The sequence below is a fragment of the Tachysurus vachellii genome, chromosome 22, assembly GCF_030014155.1.
Source record: "Tachysurus vachellii isolate PV-2020 chromosome 22, HZAU_Pvac_v1, whole genome shotgun sequence".
NCBI lineage: Eukaryota > Metazoa > Chordata > Actinopteri > Siluriformes > Bagridae > Tachysurus > Tachysurus vachellii.
In genome coordinates this window covers 6,909,653-6,932,939 of record NC_083481.1, presented here as the reverse complement: position 1 = coordinate 6,932,939, position 23,287 = coordinate 6,909,653, and the positions used below count along the sequence as shown (strand labels likewise).

At 36.8% G+C, this 23,287-nt stretch overlaps 2 protein-coding genes across 5 annotated transcripts in view; both read left to right on the top strand.

The window, feature by feature from the left end:
* Positions 1-4,216, top strand: part of si:dkey-49n23.1 (semaphorin-3D) — a 54,429-nt gene extending 50,213 nt beyond the window's left edge. The window contains exons 16-18 of the mRNA XM_060857800.1: positions 155-219; positions 351-484; positions 824-4,216. Coding sequence (XP_060713783.1) covers positions 155-219; positions 351-484; positions 824-1,231 — 607 coding nt within the window. The 3' untranslated portion in view covers positions 1,232-4,216. The remainder of the gene's footprint in view (positions 1-154; positions 220-350; positions 485-823) is intronic.
* Positions 4,217-14,852: 10,636 nt separating this feature from the next.
* dock3 (dedicator of cytokinesis 3) overlaps positions 14,853-23,287 on the top strand; it is a 223,631-nt gene continuing 215,196 nt past the window's right edge. For all 4 annotated transcript variants that reach the window (XM_060858528.1, XM_060858527.1, XM_060858529.1 and 1 more), the window contains exon 1: positions 14,853-15,274. In XM_060858528.1, coding sequence (XP_060714511.1) covers positions 15,238-15,274 — 37 coding nt within the window. In that variant the 5' untranslated portion in view covers positions 14,853-15,237. The remainder of the gene's footprint in view (positions 15,275-23,287) is intronic.

Sequence of the window (23,287 nt, the reverse complement as noted above, 5' to 3'; positions counted from 1 at the left end):
TTAACCGTGAATTTTACTTCCACTTAAAACTCTTAAAGACTTCACATTCAGATTAGGTAGCTACATTAATAACTTCTACTACACATTGCAAATGACCTTGATGATAAATATATTCCATAGCCATATCTAACAGCTGCATACTTGCCCTTTGCAGACGTTCCCGTAGACAAGATGTGAAGCACGGCGACCCATGGAGCCAGTGTCAGGATCTGGGAGATGGTATTAACTCTCAAACTTGTGCTCTATGTGTGATAGCATTGAAATCTAAACAGATGTTCATTTATTGGCTTTTGATGATATTAGTTCCTACGATAATATCAGTAATATAATGTACCTGAAATCCTTTGTAGGTGCTGAGGAAATCGAGCTGAAGGTGGTTTATGGAGTAGAGAACAACTCGACTTTTCTGGAATGCATGCCACCTTCATCACAAGCGACAATCAAATGGATCATGCAGCAAAAACACAGCCAGAGCGCTAAAGAGGTCAGCGCACAGCACACAGCCTCTTTCTATACAAACCCATAGATTGCAGGTTGAGAATCATTTATAAACCAGTGCAGGTTTAACAAGAGGTGCAACTCACTGATTAAACTGCCTGTAACTCTCTTTATGTTCAATGATTTTAAACATAATATAAATATACTTTGGGAAAGTAATGATGAGAGATCTACCTTTCAGCTGCTATGTATATTTTCAGAACTAGCACACATTTAATAACATATAATGAACTCCTGGGTGGCCTGGGAAAACTATTGGTGAAATATGACATTTGAAGATATAGACTAGGAAATATTTTTTTTAAAACATCACTTTCTTTCTCAGCTGCTTCCTGGTGAAGACATCATCCTCACAAAACGAGGTCTCCTCTTGCAGCGGATAACTTCCTCAAATGCTGGCCTCTTCCTGTGTACAGCTCACGAGCACGCTTTTTCTCGCACGCTAGCTCGCTACAATCTGCAAGTCATCTCTGAGCAACATGTATCAACTACACGCAGCACTCATCACTCTGACTCCAAAGTAGGTGGCAACTACGTACCATCTTCGCTTAGCTACAAAGACCTGCATCTCATTGGCGTTAGCGGTCTAACAGCCGACGAGTACTGCGAGCAACTGTGGTACCGCGAGAAAAGGAGACAGCAGAAACTACGCACACTAAAGTGGAAGCAGACGGCAGAGAACCGCAAGGCTCGAGTTCGCCGGCAAAATCCACCAAGCGAGCCACTTCAGTGAAACCACAGTTAGAGACATTTGAGGAAAAAAAAAGGACATTTGGGTGTGTCTTGGAAGAACATGATGCTCTAGAATTAGCCACTTTAGCCTTGTTACTGTTGATTACTTTAAGGATTCAGATTACAAATCCATCCTAAGACATAAATGTTGGTGACCTAATGTTTAGAACATTTTTTTTCTAGGAAACCTGATCTTTTGCCATCGAAACATGCACAGCATTATATATGGGCATATTAGAAAATAATTAAGAACAACTGAGTGAGAGACAAAGTAAAAAAAAAAAGCCTTTGAATGGTTAGATGAGAGATTTCATTATGATTGAGCATAAACACCAGAGTTCTGTTCTGTTGCTGTGCCCTAAGCGATGCTTTAATCAGTATCAGAGGTGGACAGATCATATATTCATTAGCAAGCTCACTGAGTAAGGGTCTGCAGTGGACTACTTCCTAATTACCACATCCTGTGTCCTGAAAATGCTGCACTTAATATCACAATCAAATGTAGAAGGTATAAAGACCTAAAAAAAATCAGACATTGTCCTAAAACTAAGATCTGAGGAGCAAGGATTCTTAGATAAAAAGCAAAAAATGTGTGTTTTGGCCTGGAAAAACCCTTAAATTTGCAATATTATCCAACAACATGATCAAAGCTTGACATTATCTGTGTGAGGAAATCACGCTGTGACAACTCATTCATTCATCTGACTAATTATAATCCTTGATCCTTACTGGATGATGTAAAGATCTTTTATCGTTTTGGGCACCAGACTGTGTTATAGACAGAAACAACTTCATGGAGCCATCAGACAGGTTTTCCCAGACAATGTCAAATATGTTATGCGCTATTAATCCTGACAGGATAATATAAATTACTTATACAAGTAGTTCATTTTAATAGTTAGAACACATTGCTCGTCTTTCGTGTGATTGTGAACCGAACAAAAATGAACGTCCTGACACAGCTGCAGGATTCATTATTATCCTATATGCATTGTTTGAGATGTATTATTTTGTAGTTAATGGTTATGCATCGGTGTACACTCAGTGTCATGCTTCTACTAGAATATGTTTTGTGCTGCACTGATGGTGTTTAATTGTACTTAATAAAATCCAGAAGAATGTGGGCCATTAATTGCAGGGCTGGTTAGTAATATTTGTGTCTTCAGGACAGTTAGTAGCTTTGATGCCATAAAACACAGCTGTATTTAGAGCTAAGGTTGGTATCTGTGCAGAGTTTGAAACTGAGTATGTTTTCCTGTTTCTCCTTTGGGATCCTCTGTCTTCCAAAAAACATGTACTGTAAGGACATAGATTTGTAACTGTAATTTGCCCCAAGATTTGAATTGGAGTGTGTGATGTGTGTGCACATAGTGCCCTCTTATGGACTGGTGTCCCTCCAGGGTGTGTTCCTGCCTTACACGCAATGTCTCTGAAACCTCCACAAAGCCTGATTAAGATGAAAAGATTACTGAGCATGAATGATGAATCCAAGTAAAGAAAATCTGGAACTATAAGAAATCATATTCTGCTTGTGTACCATCCGATTGTGTCACCTCCTGGTAAAAGCTTTAAAAAGCCACATCTAAGGCATAGTGACATTGCTAATAGGCTAATTCTGGAATAAATGACCTACTGTAACACACAGGCAAACAATCTGTCAGACAAATACGACCCCGCTTCATGTATATTTAATGTCGCATAGATTCATATATCAGTGTTATGTGTTATGAACTTTTGAAATACAACAGATCTGATCTGACCATAGCAGGTGTCTCTGGAGGAAACTCCTCATACCTCGTAAGCACACCAGAATGTTAATCTCTTACTTGGAACACTGTTCTTTCCTAAGTCATAAGAAATTCATAAGAAAATAAGTGCCAGTAAGGTTGTGGTACCAGTTAGCATGGTCCAGTTAGCACGGTCTCGTTTGATCTTGCCTTCCTTCACTGCTAACAATATTATCCTTTTTTTAATGGTTAAGTAATGCTTTAAGTCTCTCATACTGTAATGATCATTTATTATACTGTGGTGTGCTGGAAGAGTTTCCTTTGGGCCACACATTTTCATAAAGGGAACATCAAAGTATTGCGGCATCTGGGAGAAATGAGCATGAAGTACAGTGGACAGAATTCTTTTTTTAAAAAAGGGTTAACCGAGTTTGGTCACTACTCAGGAAAATGGCTTCCAGGCTAACTGGACCACAGTAAAAGGGATTTCTTTCTTCTGATCTTGACAGGCTAATAGGAAAGCAGCATCCAAACTGGCCTGATGTTTGCAAGATAGACGAAAGCAAACCGGCAACAAATATGTGACACATTATAGAAAATTCTGCATCTTATAAACGTTGTTTAATCTTTAATCAGATCTCTGCGTTTTGCATTACAACATTTTTTCCTTGTCCACAATTACAGGTATAATATAAAGATTTTATGTTCAACAACATATTTACTCAATCAGTTCATTGTACTGTTTTGTGCTGAATAAAATGTCATGTTATCTTCATGTGATTTGTATGATGTAAACGTCATGCTTATAAGTTATAAAGTCATCCAGTGTGTGGTTTTGATGAATACATGTGCGTATCGTAACACTAAGCTGATACAGACTCAAGATGTTTTGAGCAACTCTTAACAGCGTGGTTGTTCGTTTCCATCTGATGTTTATTTTTACTCTGGTGTGCATCATTAATAGATTTCCATTTACGTATATCGTTAGATCACAACATCAACCAGTGACCTCCTGCTAAAATGTGTGACATCATTATTGACTCTAAGCTGTTACATTTTATTAACAATATATATATAATTTATGGTTTATGTTTTACTTTACAAGACTTCTGCAAATCTTTTTGATGAAATGACATTTTAGTTTTCTTCTATCATCTAAAATGACACATTTATCTCGTTGTGTACAGATTTTCTTGTTCTAAACCTTTCTCTATAAACTAATATTTGTGTGAAATCAATTAAAATATTTCCCACATTTATTGTACATGTTATTAGCATATTTGTTCATCCTCAGAGCTGGTGCATAATAACAGGAAACATGTCCTAGTTAGTGTTTTAAAGTAGTAATGTCACCTAATTAATTTATTCATAATTAAAAAGGTGAACTGTTTAGCTTCTTTGGAGCTTAACATGTAAACACAGTCCGTCTCTACATGTTGTTTTACGCTAAGAGCATTTGAAAGACTCCAAAACTCGTGCAAAAAATGAATGCCAGAATGTAATTTAACCATTGTTATTTGGTCATTTCTTTATTATTAGATAATTTTGAAAGTGACGTGACATACAGCTAAGTACGGTGACCCATACTCAGAATTTGTTCTCTGCGTTTAACCCATCTAAAGTGCACACACAGCAGTGAACACACACACACCGTGAACACACACCCGGAACAGTGGGCAGCCATTTATGCTGCGGCGCCCTGGGATCAGTTGGGGGGGTTCGGTGTCTTGCTCAAGGGCACCTCATTTGTGGTCAGCCCGAGACTCAAACCCACAACCTTAGGGTTAGGAGTCAGACTCTCTAACCATTAGGCCACGATTTCTTTAATAATTTTATTATTATCTAATTTACATTTACATTTACAGCATTTAGCAGACACTCTTATTGTCTTATTTCAGTTTATACACCTGAGCAATTGAGGGTTAAGGGCCTTGCTCAGGGGCCCTGCAGTGGCAACTTGGTGGACCTGGGATTCGAACCAATGATCTTCCGATCAGTAGTCGAACACCTTAACCACTGAGCTACCACATCTAATTAATCTAATTAATTATTTGTTTATTTATTCAAATATTTTGGCCACATGGGTTTTCTCTGACATTTTTCATTGTCTGTTTTTCAGTAAAACAAAATACAAATATGAAAGAAACTTCATGCCGGACATACACACTGAGTTTTTGGCCTATATTTTAAGTTATTTCTGCCAGTTCAATTGTTTTCCAGTATTCCAGCATAGTTTGTATTTTGTACAAAGCAGTTAAACAAAGAAATGCATTAAAATAAGATTTGCCATTTCGGAATTCTGAAGATCAAATGATGATCACATTATAGCATTTTTATTAATTAATTATTAATTCATTACTACATTTATTTATTTATTCAATTATTTATTTGTAAGATACATTTTTAGATTTGACATACAAGCTTTCTGAGTTAACAGACAGCATAACTAATAAATAATAATGCCTCTTTGTCCTGATTAGGTGAATGTTGGTGGTTCAGACTGATTAATCTATTTGCCAAATATTACAATATAGTCTCTGACCCCATTTACAAGTAACAAACTGTTTTTTGTATCGGAAACTCTGTCTTCATTGGTACATTTAGGTTTAGGGCCACAGAGACATTGGTCCCAGATGAAATCTGATCTGAAGTCTGAAATCTGAAGTCACTTCAGAATGCTTCATTGGCTGAATTTTGAAAGATTTGTAAACAGTAAATTACAGTCCTACATTAATACCAATAATAGTGCTGTAGTGCACTCACACATGGAGAGCCACCACTAACCAACAACAGTTTTTATCAACTGAGCAAGCTTCATGTTGAGTTATAATTCATCACTTGAACAAATAAACTCAAAGTTTACTCACTGGATGCTCACTCACTCATTTTCTACCACTTATCCAAACTTCTCAGGTCACGGGGAGCCTGTGCATCGGGCATCATCGGGCATCAAGGCAGGATACACCCTGGACGGAGTGCCAACCCATCACAGGGCACAAACACACTCTCATTCACTCACGCAATCACACACTATGGACAATTTTCCAGAGATGCCAATCAACCTACCATGCATGTCTTTGGACCGGCGGAGGAAACCGGAGTACCCGGAGGAAACCCCCGAGGCACGGGGAGAACATGCAAACTCCACACACACAAGGCGGAGACGGGAATCGAACCCCCAACCCTGGAGGTGTGAGGTGAACGTGCCCCCCCCCACCGATGCTATTTTTGTTAATTTATTAGCTTAATTACTGTTAAGTTTGTATAGGAAATAACCTTGTGGGTTATGATAAAATTAAAAATGAGTGTATTTTTGTGTATTTTAGATTAGTGACCATTAATTTGTAATGATTCGTATTAATTTGCCTTTATTTGTATTGTTAAAGGGGGGCACGGTGGCTTAGTGGTTAGCACGTTCGCCTCACACCTCCAGGGTCGGGGTTCGATTCCCGCCTCCACCTTGTGTGTGTGGAGTTTGCATGTTCTCCCCGTGCCTCGGGGGTTTCCTCCGGGTACTCCGGTTTCCTCCGGAGACATGCATGGTAGGTTGATTGGCATCTCTGGAAAATTGTCCCTAGTGTGTGTGAATGAGTGTGTGTGTGTGTGCCCTGCGATGGGTTGGCACTCCGTCCAGGGTGTATCCTGCCTTGATGCCCGATGACGCCTGAGATAGGCACAGGCTCCCCGTGACCCGAGGTAGTTCGGATAAGCGGTAGAAGATGAATGAATGAATGAATGTATTGTTAAAAAACCGAGTAGTGTAGAATCAGCTATGATACAGGACCCCAGGAGCAGAGATGGTTAGGGGAACAACAGTGGCAGCTTGGCAGTGCTGAATTTGACGCCTGACCTTTTGATCAGTAATCAAGAGACTCACCCATTGAGTCACCAAAGAATTACACATGCATGTCAGACAATTACTTAAACATATACTACTGTACTGAGCATGGCTCCCTAGTCCCCCTGCAGACACATTATAAAATATTAGATCTGGCCTGTCAAGTGCCAAATAAAAGCAGAGACCTAAAGGAATGAAGGTAGTAGACTAGTATAAAACACAGAATTGTATTCAAACCACTGTAAACACAATCAGGTTAAAACGATCCCTTTTTCTGCTTTACTGCACATTGACCCTGCTGTTTAACCTCCAACCATTGCCTCTGATGGCAAGGTTAAAGATATACTAACTAATTCACTAGCTAACTAACTAACTAAACAACCAACCAACCAACCAACCAACCAACAAAACAAACAAACAAACAAACAACAAACAAACAAATAAGCAAACAATCCAATCTGTACCAGGGTATAATGTTCATGTACTTTTAACAAATGAACTGTTACTTACAACAACTACAACAACAACAACAACAACAACTACAATAATAATAATAATAATAATAATAATAATAATAATAATGATTATGATGTTGATGATGATGATGATGATGATGATGGTGAAAGTGAAGATCATGATGAAGAAGAAGATGATGATGATGATGATGATGATATGTAGGTGACATTCCTTACAGAAAATACAGTATGCACACATTGTATCCCAATCCTTTTGTTTTTTTATTGCTGTTCGTGTAATTCTTATTCTCTGATTATATATAACAAGATTATTTTCTGAAGATTTACAGTCAGCGTCAATGTTCATTAAGCTTTTCCATGTAAACTCTAACATCATTCATTAAACTCCGAATAGGCTAAATGATGCTGTTAAACACCACTTACTCATAAATCAGTTAAGCATGAGAAAATCAGCATTTACTATTTTGATGTCTTCCTTGCTGGCACTAATAAATGAGATTCATAGTAGATCTGAGCAGTCTAGCATGAAATGAGACTAAAGACAAAACAGTTGGTACAGTTTATATTTCCTTAAACGAAAATGATGTGCTATACAGACTCCTGTCTCTATGACAACGTTACATTAACTCCTGACGTGTTATCGATTCTTTCTTTTCGAACGACTCTGAAATGAATCGGATGAATAAAACTCAAACCAACACACACATATTAATATAAGAATATTCTTGTAAGATCAGTCAAATGCATGTAGACTTCTAGATGGCTTTACAATACAGGATGCTCAATATTTAAAAAATAATAAGAAAAATAATTCAGTTTAAAAGAATCGGTTGTTCAAAGCGAATCATAATGTCATTTGTTTTATTTAAAAGATCTCTAATATAATAATAATAATAATAATAATAATAATAATAATAATAAGAAGAAGAAGAAGAAGAAGAAGAAGAAGAAAAATAAGAATAATAAGTGTAATAAGAATAATAATGATCATCATCATCATTATTTATTCATTAATCATTAATCAAAAATAAGAATAAAAAGAGCAGTAACTGCACGATAGACAGTAGACGATAGCTCTTCCATTATGTGAGAAAAACTCAAAATCTTTACAATTATTTAGACTTCTGCTACTGCAAACTACAAACTTCATAAATGTTTAATTTTACAAAATGACCACTAGATGTCAGTAGCAGACAACGTTTGTTAATCCACACATCAAAATGCTGATCTAGGGTCATACTAATGCTTATGCAATACAAACAGCTGCACTTATATAACCAGCCTCTTCGTGGTCTTGTCTTAAAATTCAACAAAGCAATAATGCCTCTAGGAATGTCTATCAAAACTCAAAATGTTAGCCATTGCTTTAAATACTACATCTGCATGCAAATCAGTAAGTCTTGCTCACAATGTAATAAAAATAATCAAATAAAAAACAAATGCTTTGCTGCCCTGAGCTTCCCTGAAGCAAAACCATGTCCAAAGACTAAATGTTTTATTCAAAGCCTTATTTTTCTTCTTTTACAGCAGTAGCTTCTCTCTGGTTCATTATTGACCTTGAGCTAAATACATTAGTGAACTTAGTACAAACTGTTAAAGACACCTCAACTCTTCACTGAGTTCTTTATTCAAGGTTAGCTCTGATTACATCTACAGGTACGCCCCAAGCAAACAGATCATGCTGTTTCTTTTTTTCTTATTAACTGCTCAACATTTTATTGTTCAAATCCATTATACCTTGAACAAGTGTTAAAGACTGGGACTGTAGCTCAGGAAGGTTATTTAGGGCCAAGAGTTTTGAATGCTGTTACTCGTCAAACCAAATAAGCCATTTTCTTTTGTATTATTGTCAGTCTCTCATTTTTTTATTTGACAACTTGCAGTTTATATTTTCTTATATAGGGTAAATTAGAAGAGTTTGAAAGTACCTGTCTGAGTTACTTAATATTGAATTAGCAAACACACCATGTCGCTAACCAGCATGCGTGTTAATAGTATGATCATGTCACATTTTATTGATTGACTTTTTATTTAATTACATTTAAATTAATAATTTACTTTCAGTCTACAGTTTTGAGTATAGTGTTGGACTGTCATACACACAATGGTAGTCTATATCACTGAAAAAAGATATATACATATATGATCTTCAGATGAAGCAACTTCATGGTGAACACATTAATTATATCTGTGCAACAAGGTTCAATGATCTGGGACACAAAAATTTCTATCTTTCAGAACATACAGGTATAGTTGATTAGTGTTAGAATTAGACAATGTTAAAAAGGATTCACATATCACTGTGAAATCAATATAATTCTAATGAAGTATTTTATAACAGTTCAGAAATTTCTGAAGTTCCTGAGATGTTCCTGAGATCTTCTTGACTTGACCTGACTTGACTTGAGACGTATCTGTAACATGATTGGCTGATTAGAAACCTGCATGAAGGATTCCAGGTGTTCCTAATAAAGTGGACGGTGAGTGTAGGTTGTATAAATGTTTATGTTATTGATCTGAAACACGCATATATGTTGTTGTTCTTCACCTTCGTTTAACATGTCTTTACCATACATACATATTTAAAATTAATATCACTGGAACACAGAAGGCACCCCGATCATGGGATCACCCATAACATCTATTCAGTAAAGTATCAAATGAGCACTTGTTTATCACTCTACACAACCTCAGTATCAATCACACATCAATAGACTTTGATTTCATTCAATGTGACTCAAATAACTACAAGATTCTCCGGCGATCATTAAGGCTGATTCTGGAGGGTCTTCGTACTTTCCAATTAGATGAGCCTAAACTGAATAGAGCTGATTATGAACGCACAAGCCCATGATTTAGAAAACATTAGCGCATATAAAAGCCATTACACACACACACACACACACACACACACACACACACACACACACACACACACACACACACACACAATCTTCACTGAAGAGCTTCAGCAGGTGTCTTTTTGCATCACCATGGTTACTTCATGTTCTGGATGATTGTTAGATTTTTTCCAGGATATGCGTATTGCCACACATTCACCTTTATACCCTAAAAATAAGCACACAAATTGAGTTTACCCATCTGATAATGCTGCGTGTATAAATTGAATGAACACCATGGCAATGGAGTTGTGCTGGAGTTTGTGTTCAGGCTTTAAACTAAATGTGCTGTGCACTTGAAGGAAATAAATATTACTTGGAGAATCATGTTTGGTTTTATAGCGTATTCAGGATCGAATGCCATTTTAGAGGTCAAGTAGGAATGGTTCTAACTGGTCATGAAGTTCTCATTAGGACTGAGAACCATGATGCACTGTGATAAAAACAGAGACGAGGTGTTACATCAGTATGTGTTATACAGAATAAATACTTTAACAAAGATATTAATACATTAAATGAAAGAACAACACTTCATAATGTTTATTGATTTATAGTTATACTTTATATATATATATTATACTTTATATATATATATATATGTTTTATAGCATTCATGAAACAAGCCACTTCCTTCTATCACTTACGTTATAGCTTTAAAGAGATGTTACTTCAACTAGTACTTCCTTCCCTGTTTGTTGTATACATATATACAAAAAAAAAACTTTGAACAATGTTTTAGACTCATGGTGTCTTAAGTCTGTAACCTAGTGAACCATAGTTAATGTATCCAATGATAGAGACTTAAGCACTTTTGTACGTCGCTCTCTTGTACGTAGCTATAAAAAGATGTTACCACTCTTTTTCTGCCTTTCTTTCTTCCTGTCTCAGTTAAAAAGACCCAATGTCTTTTAATGGAGAAAGTTCAAAGTCATCTATTGTGATCTCGTCCTCGAAAAACCAAACATTTTCTGCTGCAACAATCACAAAAACCTCTGCAAAATCCTGGAGGGACTGAATAAGCATCTCCTCAGAAAACTGCTATATCAACAATTACAAGTTTTTTCCAACCTGTCTAACCAAGTCTCTGTTAAGTTGTTACTATAGAAACAATGACATATTTTAAAAAGCACGTTAATATAAATCTTGTAGTTGGAAATACTCCCAGAACTGCTGTTATAGAAAATTAGAATGAACTTCTGACCAATCAGAATCTAGTGCATACATGTATCCATTAAAAAAATCTCGTTACAGGATTTTATGTTAATCAAAATTCAAAGCAATAAACATTTCAGAACTGCAGTTAAAAAAAGTGAGGATAATGGGTTTTGTCTTTCAGTAATATGAAACTTCCATCATCCCCAGTAGAGATAGAAAAAACACTACCACAAGTGTAATGCACAAGAATACACAGCCTTGCTAGATTAATAGGTAAACTACTCGATTAGAGAATAAACTGGCATCTCAATGTAGATACTTACTTAAACATAACATAACATTTAAGCAGGACATTCAGAATTCATCTTTCAAGCTGTGTTTATGAACATGGCACAAGCAACAATACAGAACAGAGGACAAAACACTACCATCATCCACTGAAAGCCTGTTGTTTATCACAGAATACAAAAAAAATCAATTTTCAAAAACGCAGCATGAGTTGGAAAAATCAATTTACAGTCCCTGCACAGCGACGTGACATCTTCTGTTCATGTGCTTGTGATCTTGTGTGGCTTTATGAATATGGGTGAATACACATATCCCCGTGTGCATCAGTGTGCGTGTGGGTGTGTGGGTGGCTATGGCTCTGCATAATCATAGATTGATTTAACTCTGATTATGAATAGATCTGCATGCAGAACCTGTTACACAGGGATTACTCATCTGATGAGAGATGGCTGATTGATTGGGGCGGGACACCTTGATATCTGAGAGGTTCTGGGAGAGCTTGTTTAAACTCACCTTTCCAAAGTAATCTTCCTATATATTTTACACACACACACACACACACACACACACAGCAAAAAGAGCAAGCTATTAAATGAAATTAATTCCTCCTATTAAATTAATTAAATCCTCCATGTAACCTCATATCTCAAGCACTAAACTTATATATATATATATATATATGGAAGATCCCTTGATTACATTCTGATCAGAAAGTATAGGAACACTCTAGAAAAAGAATTAACATAGTATAAGGGATTATGTGATGCTGAAAACATCTCACATTGATGTTTTATCATCACAAATCTTCACTGCATCCTTCTCCATTTCCACTTAACACTCTCTATACTTACGTCCAGATAATTACTGTGAGGATGAGGAATTATTGCTGCTTGGACAGATGGCTGCCTAACCCACATTCAGAATGTGGCGTGTTGTCTGTAGGTGGTCTCTGCTCAGTGAGTGTGAACTGAGCCAGCACATTACATTACACCTCACACTGTTAAGAGACCTTATTGAAAGTTTTGAAAACAAGGTTGCCAGATCATGGCTCATAAATTGGAATGCACTTAAATCACAGCTTTGTGTATTAATCTAATGCTGAAATGATAGGCTTTCAGAAAAAAGAACTATACTTTTTCTCAACACTGGGTTAGTTCTATGTACTGTTCTATTCTATGTCCCTCAGATATGATCACAAGCTCATGTTGTACTGTAAGTAAAGTTTCCTCTGGGTTTACTCTCTGTGAGAAAGGGAGGATTATACTTGAGCACCTCTAGGGAGAGTTGGTGAATCAAAAGGAGCAAGTTGAGGTGGTCAGTGCATCTCCTGGTAAAGCTGTATTATATACATCTCAATGTATGCATGAGGATCCCCAGAAGGAGAAGGAATCTGTGGCTGGGGATAGAGAAGGCTTGGCTGAACGTCTAAGCCTGTTATCACCACAAATGTGCCGAAAAGTGAATTTGTAAACAATTTAGTTTAAATTTGTTCCCATAGCATCCTGTCATCTCCTCAGCATTCTTGGAAACATTCTCTTTCTTCCCCTTAGTTAGGAAGTTAGAAGCTGAATCCCAGAAGGTTTTTCTTAGTACATGTAAAGTACCATTCTTCTTGATGTTACATCTAGAGAGGAAACATCAAGAAGAATGGTACTTTGCATGTACTAAGAAAAACCTTCTGGGATTCAGCTTCTAACTTCTGAATCATGAATGTACTGAATGAATCTGAATGTACTGAATGAATCTGAATGTACTGAATCACATGCAACAAATCACATGTGAAATGTACTGAATCATGTGCAAAGTAAACCACGTGAAATGTACTGAATCACGTGCAACAAATCACATGTGAAATGTACTGAATCACGTGCAACAAATCACATGTGAAATGTACTGAATCATGTGCAACAAATCACATGTGAAATGTACTGAATCATGTGCAACAAATCACATGTGAAATGTACTGAATCATGTGCAACAAATCTCATGTGAAATGTACTGAATCATGTGCAACAAATCACATGTGAAATGTACTGAATCATGTGCAAAGTAAGCCACGTGAAATGTACTGAATCACGTGCAACAAATCACATGTGAAATGTACTGAATCATGTGCAACAAATCACATGTGAAATGTACTGAATCATGTGCGACAAATCACATGTGAAATGTACTGAATCATGTGCAAAGTAAACCACGTGAAATGTACTGAATCACGTGCAACAAATCACATGTGAAATGTACTGAATCATGTGCAACAAATCACATGTGAAATGTACTGAATCATGTGCAACAAATCTCATGTGAAATGTACTGAATCATGTGCAACAAATCTCATGTGAAATGTGCTGAATCATGTGCAAAGTAAACCACGTGAAATGTACTGAATCACGTGCAACAAATCACATGTGAAATGTACTGAATCATGTGCAACAAATCACATGTGAAATGTACTGAATCATGTGCAACAAATCTCATGTGAAATGTACTGAATCATGTGCAACAAATCTCATGTGAAATGTACTGAATCATGTGCAAAGTAAACCACGTGAAATGTACTGAATCACGTGCAACAAATCACATGTGAAATGTACTGAATCATGTGCAACAAATCACATGTGAAATGTACTGAATCATGTGCAACAAATCACATGTGAAATGTACTGAATCATGTGCAACAAATCGCATGTGAAATGTACTGAATCATGTGCAAAATAAACCACGTGAAATGTACTGAATCACGTGCAACAAATCACATGTGAAATGTACTGAATCATGTGCAACAAATCACATGTGAAATGTACTGAATCATGTGCAACAAATCACATGTGAAATGTACTGAATCAAAGTACAAAGTATGTGTGAAACATAACCTAATTTTAAACCCCAATGTATAAAGTGTTTGATTTTTCTGGAAGGAAATAACCATATAGCAGGCAGGGAGTCATTTGGGATTCGGTACAAGTGTACACCAGTAATAAAAGATCTAACGGTAAGAGTCGAGTACATATTCGGTTTAAGACAGCGGTCTGTTGAACAGCAAAGAGCGCGCGCTTCTGGAGTCCAGTGTGCAGCGCGCGCGCTTCTTCGGAGTTCGAGCCGGTATTGTGTGACAACCAGCTCGCATCATGTGACGGCGGAAACCGGAGGTGGGACACACACACACACACACACAGACATGGCGCAGCGTGCGCTATAAAGAGCGTACAGTTCACAACACCGGTAAACAACAGGACGGCTCAATGTCGAGTGGAAAAAAGGGGAAAAAAGGACAAAAACAAAACGCCCAGCACGCGCACGTGGGTAAAGCTCTCGAGCTGCTCTAATCTCCGCTGCGTAACATCCAAATCTCGCGACACAGATGGAAGACTGACAGACAGACCGAGAGAGGAGCTGAAATTAATTCATTACATATATTTATCTAAATAAATAAAACAAACAAACAAATTCATTAGCGTTTGTCTGCTGCGCGAGATGCTGCTGCGCTGATCTTTAGGAGGCTCCGGGATTGCGAACGCGACCGGAAAGAGAAGAGAACAGAAACAGCTCTGATTTGTCATGTTGCGTTCGGAGCGCGGAGGATTGGAGCGGAACTTTCACGCTTAGCTCGTGGACCCGGGATCATGTGGACGCCAACGGAGGACGAAAAGCTCGGAGTGGGTGAGTGATGATCCTGTGCACTGTGTTTTGTTCTCTAATATGCGGCAAAACACTCACAAACACACACAATTGTCAGCATGCAGCACAAACTCAAAGGGACGGCACTGGAATAAGGATGCGCACTAAACATTACTGCAGTGACAGGAAACTAAATGCATGACTGGGGAAAACTGCACGTGTCCATTTCAAAGCATAAATTAGAGCCCGAATTTTAATTCTGATTATTTCTAAAATGAACATATTTCTATCATGTTAATGGTCAAAAATGATTTCTTTTTTAATGGTCTGTGGTCATTGAATGTCACAATCGTTTCTGACCGCCAGAGGGCGCACAGAGCGCTCAGCCACCTTTCCAACAGGTGCACAGAAATGAAAATGCAGCAACTCAACTATTACTCAAGCAAATATTTTATATTAGATCGAACTTAGTTATTCAACATCTATATAGTCTCACTTAAAATAATGATTATATCGATAATGCTGAAATCTACAGATCCACCATTTTCAATAGCAACAGCAGCAAACTAGTAAAGATCTGTTGTGTAGTGTTGTTGTGAGCTCTAATAAAAACACAACAAAAACAATAGTAATTACAAATAGAGAAATAGAGTCTGGTTCCTTTTAAGGTTTCTTCCTTTACCATTCAAGGGAGTTTTTCCTCCCCAAAGTCACCTGAGTCACCTCAGACTTGCTCATTAGGGATAAATACAAACACATTTAAATATATCTAATATTAATATTAAATTCTGTATTATATTAATCTTTATATTATTCTTTATAATAATATTTGGTTCTATGTTTATGTTCAGTAAAGCTGCTTTGAGACAACGTCAACTGTAAAAAGAGCTATACAAATAAATTTGAATTGAATTGAATTGAAACACGGTGGAACAAAACATAAATCTCTGTTATGCCATTTATTCACTCAATTTCTATGCTGTATTAATAATGATTCTAACTAATAAGCCACATCAGCCACTGAGAATCTATCCATCTATCGATCTATCCATCGATCGATCTATTATAGCACAATTAACTAAGAAAATAATAGACCCTATGTATGTAATGTGATATTCTTTAAAGTTTTAGTCAGCTTTTTTATGTGTTGTGCTCTGCTGAGTCATAAGACAAAATGGCAGTTTGCACATCTGTAAATAGCTAGTATTTATTACATTACTATTATAAGTGATGGTGTGTAGTAAGAATTTGGAATGAGAAACATAATCAATACTTCTACATTTCACAGTTCTATCTTAAATAATTCAACATCCAAGCACCAAACATAATTATGTAAGATTTGTGTTGCTGTTTGCGTGAATGATTAAAAAAAATATCGACAGAAAACAACAAAAAACAAAGTTTCTGCACAAACATAAAAAAAATATTTACAAGTTTATGGTCATGGTCAATCATTAAATTAGTAGTGTGATTAAAAGTATAGTTTAGAAATTTGTCACTGACTAGGTGCCCCCAGAAACGTAAAGGGATGTATATTATTGATATTGATGTTGTATGGTCATATGGTCCATCTGTAGTTTACTTCATTAGGCTTTTTCACCATGGATTGTAATTGCAATCAGATTCACATGTGGTATTACCTGACTACGTGCTAAAATATTAAAATGTAGATTGCCAAAAATAACTGACACAAACATGTTTATCAGAAGTTTTTTTAACACTTCCCTGCCTTAGTAAAACATTTGTTAGTTTCTATGCACCTGCTTAATTATGTCTTTAACACTATATGAAATATTATTAGTAAATGATATTTAGTAGATTTGTAGATCACTTCTTGGGGTTGGGTATTTGATTCTGACTTGTGTTTGTTTGTGGATTTGGCCTGTTCTGCTGTGCTTTGGGGGTTTCCTCCAAGTACTTTGGTTTCCTCCCCAAATTCAAAGACATGCGTTGTAGACTGATAAACATCTCTAAATTGTCTGCGTCTGAATGTGTATGTGAAATTGTGCCCCATTCCTGTGCCCCAATTTCATTGGGATAGACTCCAGGCTCCCCATGAACCTGTGCAGGAGATGCGGTAAAGAAAATAGATGAATGGAGAGATATTTTTAAATTAATATATGGAATATAATATAGTATATATTTTACTTTATAATATGTCGATTTCTGTTTATATGAAATTCTATAGTATTCCATCCTTCATTTGTCTGATCCAAGTCACAAAAAAACAAGCCGTCCACAACATTAAGACAATATTAATACACCTAGGTGTTATATTTGTTGCCATTTTGATGTTTTTACCTAATGTGTGTTTAAAACTTCTAGACTTTACATCCAGTACCCGGGTGTTGCTCAAGTTAAAGAGAGTTATTTTTTATCCAAAGCATTGTATGTACACAAAACAGTTATTTTAAACTGCCTAGTGCTTGCCAGCCATTTAACACAAGAAAACACACAAAGAATTAAGGCACAACAAGGCATAACATTACTACAAACAAGTCCATCTTTCATAACGAAGGAGGGTTCGCCTCTCAAAGGCAATAGGAGGAGGAAAGTCATGGCTGCCCTCCAAAAGATCTCCCAAGTTTCTGGCGCACCATAGAAAAACAGCCATTCTCCCTACACTGCTCCTGAATGGCTCCTTTGTAATAGAGAAAGCAGTGCAGGTCTCAGGGCTTCGAATGCAGCACACTGGAGTTCCCACCACTGAAGCTGTTTTTCCCCCACCAGGCTTTTTTTAAAGAAAAGATTTATTTTGCCCCTGAAAGCCATGCTGGTGTTGTTGAGTGTTGTGAGAATGTTAATGTGATGTGACACGTATTAGATGCTGTTTCTGAAGGTTAGAAAGTCCTAATGAAGACTTAATGAAGATGCTGTAAGTTGTTAGCACTAAGAAGCAGTCAATAACTACTTTAGTGATATGAAGTATGCCCTAACAACTGCTAATACTGAACATTATAGTTGCTAATGTGATTCTTGTTTGATTGTGTAGAGTAGCGTTTTTGTATTATTTGACACATAAAGGTGCAATACAGTATAAAGTAAAACCAAGCAAGCTCGACTCATCCTGGGTTTCTAGAACATCCTCCTTAAAAATAACACTATCTGCTCTCAACAGCTTAACAGGAAGCAACGAGTTAACGGGCAGATAGCGGTGACTATTATAGCCCCTAATTGAATCTGTATTGGTTGGAAGGCTATCATAGCTGGCACACACAGACTGTGGGCTCTTTTTCAATATTCATATTATGAATATTCATCTTTGCTTAATGAAGAGGCTGAGCTCAATTAGCGTATAACAGAAAATGGCCAGCGGAGATACGTTAGTGTCGAGGAAAGCCACAAGAATTTGGCTATTGTTGCTCACTAGATCATTAAATTCATTAGGATCTATTCATAGGCTCTAATGTTAACTTTATTATCAAGGCATGTAATTGAGTTTGGATTTGGTCTGTTTGAGCTTCTTGATTGTTTTAGTTATGAACCTGATCATGTCTGTTATTTTTAGCATATAATATATTACATGCTAACTTATGAATTTGAATTACATTACATTACAGTTAAACATTTTCTTATAATCATTTCTGCATTGCCTTTGGTAAAGAATATTCAATTTTCATGTGAATTTCTGTTACATTACTCCAGTGTTAACGGAAAGATTAAATCTGAATGACTTGCATATTAAACTTTATAATTAACATGCGATCTTCAGTGACAGTGATCTTGGGCTTTCAGTACAATGTTTGTTTTCTCCAGTATTTCTATGTTAGATTAACATGCTGTTGATTGTGGCTGTAAAATAGAGAACGAGAAGATGAGAAGATAATCAGTTTCTCTTGTGGAGCAAACAGTGAAATCTGAAAGACACCCTTTAAAAACAAACAAACAAACAAACATACAGATAAACTGATACCTTCTTTTGGAAATAATGACAAAACAACACCAACCAACAAATTAGCACCAGAATCACTTCTGGAATTCTGGGATGAAATTGTAAGGAAGGAAAACAAAAATGCCTCCAATCCGGGTAAGAAATACAATTTTTTGAGCCTTCCAAGCACTCCATGTTATTTGCAAGATATTAATTATTAATAGAAATTGAATTAGTAAGATATTTGAAATAGAGAGAGAAAGAAAGAGAGAGAGGGGGGGGCACGGTGGCTTAGTGGTTAGCACGTTCACCTCACACCTCCAGGGTTGGGGGTTCGATTCCCGTCTCCGCCTTGTGTGTGTGGAGTTTGCATGTTCTCCTCGTGCCTCGGGGGTTTCCTCCGGGTACTCCGGTTTCCTCCCCCGGTCCAAAGACATGCATGGTAGGTTGATTGGCATCTCTGGGAAATTGTCCGTAGTGTGTGATTGTGTGAGTAAATGAGAGTGTGTGTGTGCCCTGTGATGGGTTGGCACTCCGTCCAGGGTGTATCCTGCCTTGATGCCCGATGATGCCTGAGATACTGTAGTTCGGATAAGCGGTAGAAAATGAGTGAGAGAAAGAGAAGTTTTGCCTCTGTGCCACAGATTTGCTTCTACCAGAAGAATTCTGCTGAAAAAATCTGATGTGTTGGGAAACTGGATAAGGACAAATATTCCCATCCTATCAGTTTCCTATCTATCTTTTTATAGCGTTAACGATCTCCTATTACTCCTTTGGGTAAAAAAGACATCCCGTTTATGCCAAATTTAGAATATACATACCTGTGTTTTTAAATATACATTAAAGTAAATGTATTATTCATCCTGGAAATTTGACACTAGTGAACTTTGTTCTGCAAATAAACAGAGGGACAATAATTTATTTGATTAAATGTAAGAATCCAAATTGTTCAATCATGAAATAATCTGGTACAGGTGAGAGATCAGTAGTGAACAGGTCAATGGACCAGAGTTGTTAGGGTACTGTCCAGGGTCCTGAATGTGTCTGATATTTATGGTGCCTACTATTTTAATTGCGAACTTGGGTGTCTGTTAGGAGTTTCAGTCAATCCTGTTATTTAATATTCATTTTAACATAGACTCCACAATGTACATGAATTTTAAATGTTACAGACAGGAATTGAACCACCCCACACTTTGTGTTTTATCATGCATTGTAATGATCATGTGTACACTATGGATGGACCATGGAGAAGATAAACCAGCTGTAATTAAATGTGCAATTCCAATTTACGTAACAATGCAACATGAAAGAACAGGACAGTAAACAAACAGAATATTTCTGGACATTCTGATAAACCATTTCGATGTAATGTGTGTAGCACAAACACTTTGCTACAGGCCAGAGAAGTCATAATGATGATGAGACATAATGATGATTGGTGATTGATGTTTGTGGATGTATTTCACTAAAGCACACAAGTGTAAAACAATTAGACTCAACTCATGAAAATGTTGAGAAGCACAAATAAGTTTACATAATGATGTACATCGCAAAATTGGTGTAAAAATGTATGTGTGTGTATGTGTGTGTATGTATGTGCATCAGTTACCACAACTAAAACTAAACATTTGATTAAATAAAGTCAAAAAAGTTTGGAATTACTATTAAACTTCAGTTTTACTGAATGACTGTTCCGTGGTTGGTCATCTGCAGATGGTCATGCCAGTCAAAAGGTTTTGTTTTGAATGTAGGCAGTTTTGGCCACATTAGTGACAAAAAAGTCTAGTCACTGTGATTAAACTATTACACAATGCAAATATGATATTAGTCAGTGGTTGACAGCCACTTAAGCATAGAGAAATATCAGACACCAAAGTTGCTCTCTTGAGTGCTCCTAAGTTATAGACACATCTGTGACAGATTTTACAAAACCCCTAAGACCAATTAGGAAGAATCCTGCCGTGACAACAAAGCTATTGTACTTTCCTTCCAAACAAATAAACAGGCCCCGAATAAGTTACATAAGTAAAATAAGCAAAATATTATCTTGGGGTTTTCAGCAGTGCAGAATCTTAATAGTCAGTCACTTTTGATATTGAAACCAAGATCACATTGAGGCAGATCTATTTGAACCTTAGGAGAAAGGTACCAAGGTGCCAGTTTAGACCAACCATTCACTACATCCACAGCAGGAGAACTTGATTTACAAGGTAATAAAGACCAACCTTTCAGTTTGTAATCTCAGGTCACTTTCATATTGTTTGTTCACTGCAGTGATAACTGTTTTCAAAAATAAACTAGTTTAGAGTTTTTAGAATAATAAACCTAGTAATAATCAGATTGCTACTTCACTAGAATATTTGAAAAGATGGCACACGGCAGGCTTTTGATCTGTTTGCCTTGACTGAAAGTCAATGCCTTGAGGCTGTGTTGCACTGCAAATAGTGTTCAACATGGAAGTTGCTGGAGTGTGATACTTAACTCAAGCTTTGATCAGCAAACATCACTGGGGAATAAGATCATAAAGGGTTTGGAGGTTTCTTTTCAGAAAACAGTTTTAGAGAAGAGAATTTCTCGAGCTACTTGAATATGTCAAATGTGACAAGTTTAAGGACGAGTGAATATTCCATTTTAATGGGTTCTTTAGTGTTGAGCTGTAGAAAAGGTAAAAGGGAAAAGAAGTCGTGCCTGTAGAAGCATCGGTTTTGGTCTTTCAGCTAAATGAAAGACAATTTCCAAGGTTTCAGGGACAAGTTATCTTACATACAGCCCTGTCCTGGCTAAAGGGCCTAAAGCTTTGTGGGATTCTGCCTGAGAGTTCCGCTGTTGTTATGGCAACCACTAAGACAGAGAGGCCAGCCCTGTGGACTTCTGGCTCGGGGATTCCAGCATCGCCATAACAACCCTGTTGATGGAGTAAAAAATGTGGTTACATTGGTGCTGTTTAGTAAGCAAACCTAAATTAATGTGATGCACAACATACTAAATAGCAACCACATATACCTAGGTCTGTAGTGTACTAGTGTTTACTTGTTTTGTTGATACAAAGATTGACCTGAACCAGAGTGGTTTCACGTGATCATGAAAGCCATACTTAGGATCCCTAGCATAATATCTCATCTATACAACATGGTAGCATGGCTGTGAGTGGCATCCAGTGGAGCTGGTGAACTTTTTTGGTGTGATATCCTCTAACATCATTCGGGAAGATTCTTGTTCTAAAGGATCTTACATAAACACCATACCTGTGCACAGCCAGCCTAATTCCCCAAATCTTAGTTGCTGCTTCCTCATGCTTTAGAACATTTTTAAAACATGCTTTACTACTACTAATAATACTACTTTAGTGTTTTTTTTCCAAAAAGGTGGACCTAATGAGAGATAATACTTTCATATTGTTAAGTAAAAGAAAATCATAGATATCGGCAACAGATATAAATATGTGTAAGGCATCCACTGAGGAATTGAGAATTAAGGCAGTATTTAAAGCCAAATATTATTCTTTAAAATGTTATGCTAAGACAGGCATGTCCTACCTTATCTACAAAGGACCAGTGTGTGTCTTTCCAACAAAGCAAGAGCCACACATGATGAGGACTTTCAAGACTCTCAAGACTTTCAATCTTATAAACCAAGATCCGCTGATTAAACAAGTGGAATCTGGGGAAGCTACTTACTTGAAGCTATGAAAAACTGCACCAACACTGGCCCTTTGGACATCCATGTGTTAATATTATGTTCCTTTAATCATACGTCTCTAAATTGAGGTGCTATTATTAGAACTTCAGATTCCAGGCTGAACATATACCTGTATGTGTAGCTGATATTATTGATAATAATTACACTATACTGATGTTTATTAAAGGTCAATACTTTGCCATTCCGATTTTAGTGTGTAGCAGCTAGTACACTGAGAACCTAAATTAACCAGTAATAACTTTTTCCAGCTAGATACGTTCATACAGTATATAAAGAAGTATAAAGATATCAACCGACACACGGGAAAGTAGGAGGTTTACTGCAGGAGAAGAAATCTTATTTTATCTTATTATATTAATTTTCACAGTATGGTAGAATTTGTAATATGGCAAGTTTAGCTTGAAGGCAGATGATTAACACATTTTTATATTTCTTACCTCCTCTGGAATTAATTCCCGGCTAAGTAACCTTGAATTAAGGGT